Source organism: Aegilops tauschii, chromosome 4 (assembly GCF_002575655.3).
Source record: "Aegilops tauschii subsp. strangulata cultivar AL8/78 chromosome 4, Aet v6.0, whole genome shotgun sequence".
NCBI classification, from domain to species: domain Eukaryota; kingdom Viridiplantae; phylum Streptophyta; class Magnoliopsida; order Poales; family Poaceae; genus Aegilops; species Aegilops tauschii.
In genome coordinates, this window is record NC_053038.3 from 212855494 (window position 1) to 212868751 (window position 13258).

Genomic DNA, 13258 nt, shown 5'->3' on the forward strand with positions numbered 1-13258 from the left:
CAGATGGGGAAAGAAGAAAGAAGGGATGCATAAAGGAAACCGAGCTGACGCAGACCGATGCAACATGGGGCGCGAGGCAGCTATGTTAGGTGCTAGGGCCGAGCCGACAAAGATATGGGGACCTGTGCTAAACTCTAAAATAGGCCCTACTGCTCTAGAAAAATGGAAGTGGTGGACGTTGAACTACTCGTTGATGGACGGAAGCAGGGGCGAGCAGCCTGGACACGACACTTCGTCACGCCAAGATCAATCAACAATTGCGCAGACGAAGAAGAGACGCGCTCGTCCAGGCAGAGGAACTCATACGTAGACATATATGGATCACTCCTCAAAATTGGAAAATCACTTTTATCAAATTGTTTCAAGTGTAACACTAAGAAATTCAAAACCCCGGCCAGTTTGGACCTTCGGGAAACAAGAACTAAAAAAATAAATAGAAGCACTTGAGAAAGATTGTTTACTTGCCTTGCCATATTCGTTTTTTTGTAGCTATCCAGGTGAGTGGGCTACGCCGGCGTTGGCGCCCCGTGATGCTTCGACGGAGTGGCTAGGTGGGTGACAGTGCAAGGAAAAGCATGTGAGAAATCGGGAGGAGGTGAGAAGCCAACAAGCAAAACACACGGTTCTGACGATCAGACCAATTGATCTTGTGTGCCTCCGCGTCAATGTGTGGGCGCGTTGATGGCTGCGTGAGCCTGTAGATGGGCCGTGTTCACTTCCGTCGCTGGCTTCTGGCAGGTTTCCTCCGGTGACCCCGATTGGGCCTCTGTGTCCGGTTTGTGTCTGGGCTGAACTAGGCCTATCTGAATAGCTCTACGAAGCTTGGGCTCTTGTGCGGTTGCACGGGCCGCATGCCTTTGGGCCTGGGTGCCATATCCTAGTCCTCCCTCCCATTAGCCGACGTGCGTAACTATTGGACACTTTTTGCAAAGAGAAGGACAACATGCCTTTTGGTGTCTTTGAATCGGGACGGTCACGGTAGGATGAGACACAATTGTTGTAGGACATGAGGAAGATTTGGTGGTGGCAGCCACCCCCAGCAAAGTGCTGACCAAGTTGTTTGACCACAACCCGCTGTGGGTTGCGACCGTGCCTTGTAGCCATTTGCGGCCCATGAGCTGAATCGGGAGCTCCACTCAACCCATGCCTCATCCACCGAGTTGGGCCTCGTGCTTAGCATTGAAGGCCCACCATCTGCCGGTTGTGCTCTAGGGCACAACTTCGAGCACCACCATGGGCAAGACATCCTTGGATCAATTCAATCTGCTCCTTGGCTTGGCTGAATAACGCGTATTCTTACTGGACCTAGACTCTGAGAACCCATTTGGAGGACTTATGATCTCGACGCCCCTTCCTCCGAGGAGGTGGTGCGTCACTTGAATCTGGCGGATTCACGACTAGTTCCTCCAAACATGTTGGGGCGCATCAAAAGGCAATGTCATGGCCGCCTTCACCAAGTTGCATTCACTTAATGGGCGTGGCTTTCAGGGTCTGAATGAAGCTTTGTTGATCTTTGTGCCCGATCGGCCGGATGCCTCTACTCCGAAGGATTACGGCCCCATTGGCCTCACCCATCTCTTTGCCAAATTGGTGGCGAAGACCTTGGCTGCAAGCTTGTCACCGAGATTGGCTTCGTGGGTTAAGGAGAACCAATGTGCGTTCCTTAAGAACCACTGCATACATGATAATTTCATGTTGGTTCAGCGGACGACATGCTACCTTCACTGGCTTAAGGAGCCTCGTGTGGTGCTCCAATTGGACCAGACGCACGTTCGGCTCCATATCCTAGGCACTGCTCTTTAGGTGCTTTGTCGGGCAGGGTTCGGACCTTGCTTCCGCGAGTTGGTGTCCATCGTCCTTTCCACGGTCAGCACACGGGTGTTTTTGATTGGAGAATCGGGGCTGCTGGTGTGGCACAGCAAGGGGCTGTGATAGGGGGTTCCGCTCTCCCCCATGCTGTTTGCATTGAACCGGCTATGGAGGTCCATATACTCCAATGTCTCGCACCGTGGGCCTTGACGTCCAGTTGTTGAGATCAAGGGCTAAGGAATAGAGGGGGTAAATAGTTCTCCGAAAATCACTACAAATTTTAACCAAGCTGGCGGTGCTTAGAGCAACTACTATTCTAGTTGATCCTTGTGACTAAAGAAGCAAATGAGTTAAAGAGTATGGCAGTGGAATAGAGTACCTTGCAAGAAAGTAAATGGTGATTGAGAGGATGCAAACACAAGGGGCTCAACGATGTTTTTCCCGTGGTACGGATAGTTGGCGCTCTCCTACCCCACGTTAACGGAGGCTTCGAACCAAATGGTTCTAGGATCACTCGGGGATCTTCGGTTGTGTCACCCACCAAGGGCCCACCAAGCACAACCAAATCCACCATGGCTTGCACCAAGAAGCCTCACTAAAGGTTCTAGGATCACTTGGGGATCTTCGCAAAGTAGGTGATCTCCTTGCCCTAAAAAACTCTTGAGTTCTTCACACATTGATGACGAGGGAGTAAAGTGGACAGTTGAATCACTCTATGTGTATTCCAAATGACGGGAATTACAGTGGTGCAAATAGGGAGGCTGAGGCGCTCCCGTGAGAGACGGCACGAGCTGTACATCGTGCTGTTGAGCCTATCTAGATCCTGTTATCTAGGATACAGTTACAACAGAAACGCAAAGCGTGAGAGTACATGCATACACAGAATCTATCTTAACAGCCCCCTGTAGCCGGAACTCTCTCGGGAAGGATGTTCAGGCTGGATCGAAACTCCTGAAAAACAGTGGTCGGTAGCCCCTTAGTGAATACGTCCGTGAACTGTGAGCTGGATGGAACATGGAGCACACGAGCCTCGCCCAAGGCAACGCGATCCCGGACAAAGTGCAGGTTGATTTCGACATGCTTTGTCCACTGGTGTTGAACGGGGTTAGAGGACAAATATGTAGCAGAAATATTGTCGCAATACACCAAGGTTGCACGGGTCGGGGGACGATGCAGTTCATGAAGGAGCTGACGGAGCCAACAGGACTCGGCGACGCAGTTGGCGACGGCACGGTATTCTGCTTCAGCGCTCGACCTAGAGACAGTGTGCTGCCGCTTGGAAGACCATGAAATCAGGTTCGAGCCAAGAAATACACAAAAACCGGTGGTGGATTTTCTGGTGTCGGGACAGCCGGCCCAATCGGCATCTGAGTAGGCAATGAGATCGGTGCTGGCGGAGCGGTACAACTGAAGACCATAATGAGATGTCCCTTGGAGATAACGCAAAATCCGCTTGACAAACTGGAGGTGAGAAGTCCGGGGAGCATGCATAAATAGGCAGGCCTGTTGCACCGCATAGGAGATGTCCGGGCGGGTGATGGTGAGGTATTGAAGGGCGCCTGCAATGGTCCTGTACATGGTTGGATCGGAAAGGGGAGCACCAGTGGATGCGGAAAGTTTAGACTTTGTATCGACTGGTGTGGCAATGGGGTTGCAATGTATCATCTTGGCGCGCTCAAGAATCTCGAGAATATATTGTTGTTGGGAGAGGAAGAGGCCGCACGGGGAGTGTGTGACGTTGACCCCAAGGAAATGGTGGATATCACCCAAGTCAGTCATAGAGAACTCGAGTTTGAGAGCGGTGATGGAGTGTAAGGTAGACGTGGTGGAGGCGGTGACAATAATATCATCTACATAGAGCAAGAGATATGCTATCGTGGAGCCACGACGGAAAATGAATAAGGAATCGTCACATTTGGATGCAACAAATCCAAGGGAGAGGATGAAAGTTTTAAACCGGAGGAACCATGTACGAGGAGCTTGCTTCAAACCATATATAGAGACTTCTTCAAGAGGCACACATCATTGGGGTGAGATGGATCAATAAAACCAGCCGGCTGAGTGCAATAGACTGTCTCACCAAGATGACCATGAAGAAATGCATTCTTGACATCCAGCTGATGAATGGGCCAGGAGTTGGAGGTGGCGAGGCTGAGGACGCGCGAATTGTGGCCGGCTTGACAACCGGACTAAAAGTCTCCGTATAATCAATACCCTCCTTTTGAGTGAAACCCTGCATGACCTAGCGTGCCTTGTACTGAGCGAGAGAGCCATCGGAGTGGAACTTGTGTCGAAAAATCCATTTTCCTGTTACCACGTTCACACCTGCAGGCCGAGCAACCAAACACCAAGTCTCATTCTTTAACAAAGCATTAAATTCCTCTAGCATGGCTTGTTTCCAATGGGTATCTTTAAGCGCAGATTTATAGTTGGAAGGAATAGGGGATATGGGAGAAGAGGAGACAATGAAGAGACGCTTGGGTCGGGCAAAACCGGCCTTGGCACGAGTTAACATTTTATGTGAGTTGTTTGGTGGCTGGATAGCGACAGCGCGTGGTGGGAGACGTGGCATATGGGGAGAGGTGGGCGCAGATCGCGAGGTGGGTTCGGGAGAATCAGATGGTGCAAAAGAAAAGGAAGGCACGGAAGGTGAGGAGGATTTGTTGGCACCAGATACGACGGCGCCAGAGCCGGAGGGCGCGTGATCCGAGGGGGAGGCGGAAGCTGGGGTGGGTGTGCGCGGGGAGGAGGTCGCGTGGCTGTTGGCGGTAGGTGCGGGGGAAGCGGGTCCGGGGGTTGGTGGATCGTGGGTGGAGCGGCCGCGCGTCGATGGGAGGGAAGTGGCAGTCGAGGCGGGTGGACCGGGGACCACTGGGTACAAGGTAGGTGGGCTGATTCTGATGCGGATCTGGTGATCAGGCGGGGGATCTGATGCGGCTGGCGTTTTTGTGGGTTCGGGCGTGTAGGGAAAAAGCGTTTTGTCGAAAACAACATGTCGGGAAACGATCACCTTACGAGAGGAGAGATCAAAGCAACGGTATCCTTTGTGCTCTAGTGGGTACCCGATGAAGACGCACGGGGTGGAACGAGGGGCAAGTTTGTGAGGAGTGGTGGCATATAAATTTGGAAAACACAAACACCCGAACACACGCAGGTGATCATAACGAGGATGAGTGCCCGTAAGGAGGAAGTTAGGCGTGTTAAAAGAGATAGAGCTAGAGGGGCGACGATTTAAGAGGTGCGTGGCGGTGTGAAGGGCCTCAACCCAAAAGGTAGGTGGTAAATTGGCTTGAATAAGAAGAGTACGGACAATGTCGTTGGTAGTACGAAGAATTCGTTCGGCCTTGCCATTTTGGGGGGAAGTGTGTGGGCATGAGAGACGGAAAACAATTCCATGAGTAGAGAGGAAGGAGCGCAAGGAGGTGTTAATGAATTCACCACCATTATCACATTGTAAGCACTTGACGAGAGAGTGAAATTGAGTTGATATGTAAGTGAAGAAACGTTGGAGGGTAGAAGATGTGTCAGATTTCGCACGTAAATGAAAAGTCCATGAATAATGGGAGAAGTCGTCAAGTATCACAAGATAATATTGGTAGCCAGAACAACTCATAACAGGGGATGTCCAAAGATCACAATGAATTATTTGAAACAGTGAAGTAGTAAATGAACTAGATGAAGGAAATGAAAGACGAGGTTAACGCCCAAGTTGACATGCAGTACAAACATGGCGAGAATTATTGGTACAATCAGGAAGAAAATTCTTAAAAATAGAATCTAATGAAGCACGGCCGGGGTGTCCGAGGCGGCGATGCCACAAGTCGCCGGTGGTGGTGGAGAATGTGACGCTGCTGGAAGCTTTATTTCCAGAGAGGGGGTAGAGATCACTGGAGCTACTGGACTTCATGATGATGTTCTTGGTTGCCAGATCCTTCATAGAGAAGCCACGAGGGTTAAATTTGACAGAAATATTATTATCTGTACTAAGTTTACAGACGGAGATTAAGTTCTTAACAATGGAAGGACAGACAAGAACATCATTAAGTGCAAGATTGGATAGAGAGAGGGCGGTGGAGCCAGTAGCAGTAATAGGAAGGCGCTGCCCGTTGCCAACAATAATGCTAGGAGAATTATGCCAAGAAAAAAAACGGGACAAGGAGAGGTTACCAGCGTTGTTGGTCACGCGGGATGAGGCACCAGAGTCCAGAAACCAGTCCGCACCATGAGAAGGCAGACCATGCTGGCTGGAGGAGGCGTTGGAGAACATGGCAGAGTGGTCCCACGCCGGCAGCATGGAGGGTACGGCAACGCGCCAGGCTGCTGGTAGGAGGCGGACGGACCCGCGTACGTGACGGGGTAGGCCTGCGAGTGGATGCTTGGTCGCGGACCGAGGACCCCTGCAGCGTTCGGGGGAACCCAGCCCGGCCGCGGCGATGGCAAGGCCATGCCGAACAGGGCGAAGTAGCCGGTCCAGGCCGACGGGAGCTGCTGCTGTGGATACCCGCGGCTGCCGTGGTCTCCGCGCCCGCCGGAGTCATAGCCACGACCGCGGCCGCGTCCGCGGCCACACCCACGGGAGCGATCACCATGCCCATGGCGGCCGCCCCCCGCACCAGGAGCGCCGCGAGAGCCACGATCAGGGGCGCGGTCACCGCCGCGATCAGCGCCAGGACCGCCAGAGCCGCCAGCGCCGCCGGGCGCCGGAGCCGTTGGTGGTGAGAGTGAGGGCGGAGATCCCTTCGTCAGCAGCACGCAGGGAGAGGTTGAGCTCCGCCAAATCCAGGTATGATCTGGCGACCGTGAAGGGCGGCAGGGGGTTGGTGTCGCCAAGCACGATCCACAGAGTGTCGAAGCGAGGGGCGAGGCCGTGGAGCAGCTGCATGGTTAGGTCCTTGTCGGAGACCTCAGACCCAACGTTCGCCAGGCCATCTGCCAAGGTTTTGAGGCGGCGAGCATATTCGGCGATTGAAAGATCAGCCTGCTTGAGGTTGCGGTATTGACGAGTGAGATGCAGAACCTGGGCACCCTGGTTGGCAAGGAAGTAATCGTTGATCCGCTGCCATGCCGTGTACGCATTCTCAGCGCCGCCCATGATGAGCTCCATGAGAGAGTCGGCGAGGGTGAAGAAGATCCAGTTGGTGAGGCGGTGATCAACCGCGAGCCATGCCTCGTCGGGATGAGCAGGTGGGGGACGATCCACATGGTCCTGCACGCGGTATTGGACGAGAACGAGGCGGAAAAAGCTGCGCCACTTGCCGAAGTTGTTTTCAGCAGGGTCGAGTTTGAATTTGATGTAGTTTGAGATGTGATCCATGTGGATGTTGAGAGGAGAGGGGCCAGTGGGTGCAGCAGCGGTGGCCGGGGCAGCAGAGGAAGAAAGGGCAGCAGTAGTGGCGGAGGAAGCAGCTGGTTGGGTGGCGGACAGAGCAGAGAGAGAGATCCCGGGGGAGGACGCCGGAGAGGAGGAGTGGACGGCCGGAGAAGGAGGCACGTCGAAGAGATCCTCAAAAGCCATGGCGTCTGATACCAAGTAAAGTGGACAGTTGAATCACTCTGTGTGTATTCCATATGACGGGAATTACAGTGGTACAAATAGGGAGGCTGAGGCGCTCCCGTGAGAGACGGCACGAGCTGTACATCGTGCTGTTGAGCTTATCTAGATCCTGTTATCTAGGATACAGTTACAAGAGAAACGCAAAGCGTGAGAGTACATGCATACACAGAATCTATCTTAACAGAGGGCTCTCAAGTGACTCCTAACCGTTTAGGAGGTGCATATCCTCCAAGAGTAACAAGCAAAGCAAAGTCACTTGGTAGTACTTACTCAAAAGATCTTCAATCAAAGTATCTGTCATGAACCCATAGGATCTCTCTCACAAAGGATATGACTGTGGTGAAAATGATATGAAATTGAGGTGCAGGGTTCAAGAAAGGGAGTAGGTTTCAAGTGACTCCTAACCGTTTAGGAGGTGCATATCCTCCAAGAGTAACAAGCAAAGCAAAGTCACTTGGTAGTACTTACTGAAAAGATCTTCAATCAAAGTATCTGTCATGAACCCATAGGATCTCTCTCACAAAGGATATGACTGGTGAAAATGATATGAAATTGAGGTGCAGGGTTCAAGAAAGGGAGTAGGTTTTGGCCTCAAGAATCAAGAAGTGTTCTTGAAATCACCCAACACTTGTCTTCTCGTCTTCTTTATTGCCTTGGAGCTCTCTCTATCTCTTGTGGCAGTTGGATGGAGTGAGGAGTGGGGTGGTTGCTTCCTTGCTGCCACGGAGGGGTATGGGGTTCTATAAATAGAGAGAATTTAAAATCTGCCCGTTATCTTGAAAAGATAACTAGCCGTAAGTAGTAGACGAAAATCTTTGGAACTTCTGAACACGTTTAAATATTTGACATAAAACACAGTACTTGGAAGTACTGGCAGAAAATAGACCTGTGGTTCCGAACAGTAAAAGGTGGATCTTTTCTGCGAGAATAAAACTGGCTCAGAAGTATTGGGTGAAACTGTTTGCTCGGTTGTGCCGCAGTAGACAAAGCAACCCTCAAATGGGAATTGTGCAGAAAAGCCAAAGTCACATCTCAGAGGTACCAGACAAAACTTTCACGGAGGTCCAGGACCTATATTGTGACCACATAGAGAAGCAAACCGAGAGGGCTCGGAAGTTACGGCCGGAGGTGCCAGAGCTAACAGAGAATGTCTGAATCAGAATTGGCTCGGCAATACCGAGACAAAAAAGGTGTGGTAGTTCCGGCCCCTGGATGGGTTATCTCTATGGAGGAGTAACTCTTAAGTGGCCCGGTAGTACCGAAAGAAAATCTTCGGTGGTAGTGGGGCTTAGAGATACTAGAAATTCGAGTTGGCTGATTGGATTTTATAAGAACTTTGGTCTAGGATCTTTTCTTGGAGTTCAATTGTGCCCCTCTCGATAGAATGGTTGTCCTATACTGAACGTGAATCTTGGATTCACCAAAAACCTAGAAATTACAATCTACAAGCTTGTGGTAGACAAAAAGTTATAGGTAGAGGTCACTGTTGACTAAAATCATTAGTCCTCTCTAATGGTTTTGTCATAAATCACCCAAACCCAATAGGTGTATCTGACAAATCTCCCTCTTTTTGGTCATTGATGACAACACCATTGAGTATATATAGCATAAATATGATGAAAATGTGCAGATTTAGGTACTTGTCATATAATTTGAGTTCCTCCCTATTTGTGTGCATTATTTGAAATTTGCTTCTAGAATGCAAATCCACATTCATTAGGTACTGTGGATACATGAAATCTATGACACATTCCAAAGGAGTGCATTGTGTGTACAAGAAAGTTAACAAAATACCACTTGAGAAACAACACAAGCAACACATTTGAATTACATTGATGATAGGATAAACGCATAAAAGAGTAGCATTGCATGTCTCACATAACACAATAGTATAGTTTACAAGACACACAAGAAGATTACACATGATCTTGCAAATAAGAATCAAGTCTTGTAACTAACAAAACACAGCATACTAACAAACCCTCTCCCCCTGAAACATGGAGACCCCAAAAGCCTGTACTCATATCTCCCCCTTTGGCACCAAGACACCAAAAAAGTTTGAGAGAGCAACTATCAAACCCAAAATGCTTCCAAGAAGATACATGGCCACTTCTGTAAGTGACCTGGTCAAGCTTCCTATGGAAAATATGCAATAAGCAAGAATATGGGATAAATGCTTTGGCACAAAACTGGCGTGGTCAACTGGTATTTAGAATTTTTTTTATACTTGGTTCCTTGTATGTGCAGTTCACTAGTGTCAACTGGTCTTTATGGCTTTATCAAACACTTCTTCAACATGTTTAGTTCAACCAGTTAGCCCATGGTTATAGTTATGCATATGTGTCTGAACCTTGAAGACCCAAAACAGCGTAACATGCTGAAGAAGCCACATTACATGTCTGCTGGTGGTTGGTAGACACCAGTTGAGAACTTGAGATGAGAGATGAACTGGAGAGAATAGTTTGATTGTTCTTGCTTGACTCAAAAGCAGATACATGATGTCCTTATATAAAGCATGCTCAGGTTTTTGACCTCTCCTAATACGATTGGGGCTGGTAGACCTTTTCAAATATGGTTGGACTCTTCAATAATCCAATTCATTTGTCACCATCTCTGCTGCTATTCTCTCTCATGATCTCCCATGCTGCTGCTCCTTGATACAGTAGACTCATGTCCACATAATACGATTGCCCTTTTTTAATATGTTATGAACTCATGAATCTGAGATGAGGCGCATTTATTTAAACTAGTTGGTATAGCAATGCACTTTGGTCTTTTAAAGTATGTATGCAGTAAACATGTTTCATTTCTTATTCAAACAGCCATAGACGATGTATTGCAATTTCTCAAGGACTCTCTTCCAGATGTACCGATGGCTATTGCTCATGGAAAGGTTAGTCGGCTAAGCTGATTCAGAATGCAAGAATTCTACATTTACAACATAATATCTTGAATAGTATCTACAGTTGTGTGCACTGCTTTGTGTTAAAGGCCAAATTGCAAGTTTTTACTAATGAAGTTTAGGCTATCTAGTTAGGAAATATGCAACTTGTATTTCCTGGGAGCCATTTGCTGATATATATACATGTATAAGTGGTAAATATGCAGGAAACCCCTCATACAATGGGGAAAATATACAGGCTATACATGGAACATAATATAGCTCTTTAACACATTTGATATTAGAACTTCGATACTTATTTATGTTCTTGTTGCATAGATGAATGGTGCTTTGGCTTCAATGACCAATCTTATTGCTATATGTTTTTCCCACAGAAAGTGTCAAAGAATATACAACTTGCTATGGAAAAGTTTTCTTGTGGGGAAATAAAGATTCTTGTATGCACACATATCATTGAAAGTGGAATAGATATTCCAAATGCCAACACAATGATAGTCCAGTATGCAGAACTATTTGGGCTCGCACAGCTGTATCAGGTGGTTTTAGTTCTCAGTGTTTTACTTTGCCTTTTTTTGGCAAAAAAATTGTTGTATGAAATCTGAGGTCTGGAGCTCAAGTTCGCTGCTTTTCTTTTCAACCGCAGTTGCGAGGAAGAGTAGGAAGATCAGGTAGAGAGGGTTTCACATACCTCTTCTACACTGACAAGTCTTTGCTTTCCAGAATTGCCATGGTGAGCTGCTGCAGCAGTGCTTTATAATTTTTTGTTTTTATCTAATATATTTATGCTCATAGCATTCAATGTACCTGATGCTGATAGCATTCAATGTACCTGATGCTGATAGCATTCAATGTACCATCTCCAGCTTCTCCTTTCTTTCCTGCAGCTTTAAGGCATAATATAATGTTCTCCAGCCCTTACTGAACTTTGCATGAGTATTAGTTCATTGTCTACGCAATTTTCTGACAAGTGGGGTCATCTTCTCTTGGTGGTTCTAGAAGCAGCACTCAGTTTGATTATAGAAAGTTAGAAATGTCTTACATGACAGATTACAGATAACCAATCATAATTATAAACATTAGTTAGCTGGCCTATAAAGATGATTAATCATCTCATGGACCTTGTAACATCCCGGGGTGCTACAAGTGGTATCAGTGCCCAGGTTCTGAAACCCGTAGCCGTTCCATAACGAATGGTTTCGGAGCGGTAGGGTCCGGAAAGCCTGTAGGATAACCTCACTAACAGTTACAGTTGTGTCTAGTGCTATTTTGCAAAATGCGTTGGATGGATCTAAATAGGACTTCTTTTATTCCTCATCCCATTCTACTTCCTCTCTTACCTCCTCGCGAGTTTTAAGTCTGCTCTCTTCCCGTCTTTCAAAGCTTAGGATTCCATCAGGGGTCGATGTTTCTCTTGACCAGTTAGTTTCGAGATTTGTGCAACCTGTTAGATAAAATGAGAATAAACGAGACACGAGACACGGATTTTTACGTGGAAACCCTTGCGGGAGAAAACCACAAACGCACGAAGGCGCAATCACTATGATGGAGGAGTATTACAAGCATGAGACGACATGCCATCTTTAGGTGCAACTACATGAGGTATATATGAGGGGCAATACATAAGTCCTTGGAGGGCAAGTAAACGAGTTGTACTCGTACGCATCGACGTCAACACAACGCCCCACACCGTTTGTACTACGTCTAGTCCAACACGGTAGAATTTGGACCATAATTTAACAATCTTCACCTTGAGCCAAATTCCCTCCAGTAGTTGAAAAAAGTAAATAACTCCATCCGAATCAACATAAACACCTTGTGCGTCAAAGTCCATAGGACTAGTGAGAAATACCAACTAAGCCTGAGCAAAGCTCAAACTTATTGGTAGGAACTGGCTTTGTCATCATACCAGCAGGATTATCATGCGTACTTATCTTGCATACCTTCAAATCACCTTCAGTAATAACATCTTGAATATAGTAAAATCTGACATCAATATGCTTCGTTCTCTCATGGTACATTGGATTCTTTGTAAGACATATGGCACTTCGACTGTCAGAAAATACGATAGGGCAAGATGAATCTCCAAGTATATACATCTCAACCAGATAGCTTTCAGCATAGTAGTGGAACAAGCCACAATAGACTGTAAAGTTGCTTTCCAACTCACAGCACAACCACTAATTGTGAAAACATAACCCGTGAGTGATCTTCTCTTATCCAAATCACCAGCAAAATAAGAATCAACAAAACCAACAAGTCCATCTCCAATTTTTCGAAACTGTAAATAAGCATTAGAAGTACCTCGTAGGTATCTGAAAATCAACTGAACTACTTTCCAATGCTCTTTTCCAGGATTACCATGTATCTACTGACAACACTCAATGCATATGATAAATCAGGACGAGAACAAACCATGACATACATAAGTGAACTAACTGCACTCGAATAGGAAACCCTAGACATGTACTCAATATCGGCATCTGACTTAGGACATAAGGCTGATGATAATTTGAAGTGTGCAGCTAACGGAATACTTACTGGCTTGGCATTATGCATATTAAAACGACAAAGAACTTTATCAATATATCTCTTCCGACTTAGATATACCTTCTCAGACGGTCTATCTTTGGATATTTTCATGGCAAGTATTTTCTTTACTGCACCCAAATCCTTCATCTCAAATTCATTACTCAATTGCTTCTTTAATTCATCAATCTCTGACATGCTCTTTGCAACAATTAACATATCATCAACATAAAGAAGCAAATAAATAGATGAACCATTGACAGTTTTCAAATAAACACAGCTATCATAATTAGATCTTTTGAAACCTTGAGAGAGCATAAAAGTGTCAAATCTCTTGTATCACTGTTTAGGGTATTGCTTCAATCCATAAAGAGATTTCTTTAACTTACAAACACGCTTTTCTTTTCCAGGAATAACAAACCTTCAGGTTGTTCCATATAAATATCCTCTTCTAATTCTCCACGTAA

The 13258-nt window shown here is 46.9% G+C and overlaps 1 protein-coding gene across 7 annotated transcripts in view; it reads left to right on the forward strand.

Moving 5' to 3' along the window:
- LOC109742082 (ATP-dependent DNA helicase At3g02060, chloroplastic) overlaps positions 1 to 13258 on the forward strand; it is a 50660-nt gene that overhangs the window by 6201 nt on the left and 31201 nt on the right. For all 7 annotated transcript variants that reach the window (XR_006662502.2, XR_012181827.1, XR_006662504.2 and 4 more), the window contains exons 7-9: positions 10186 to 10256; positions 10640 to 10801; positions 10909 to 10995. Coding sequence is in view for 1 of the 7 variants with exons in the window: in XM_045227785.2 (XP_045083720.1) it covers positions 10186 to 10256; positions 10640 to 10801; positions 10909 to 10995 (320 nt within the window). In the remaining 6 variants the exon portion in view is untranslated. The remainder of the gene's footprint in view (positions 1 to 10185; positions 10257 to 10639; positions 10802 to 10908; positions 10996 to 13258) is intronic.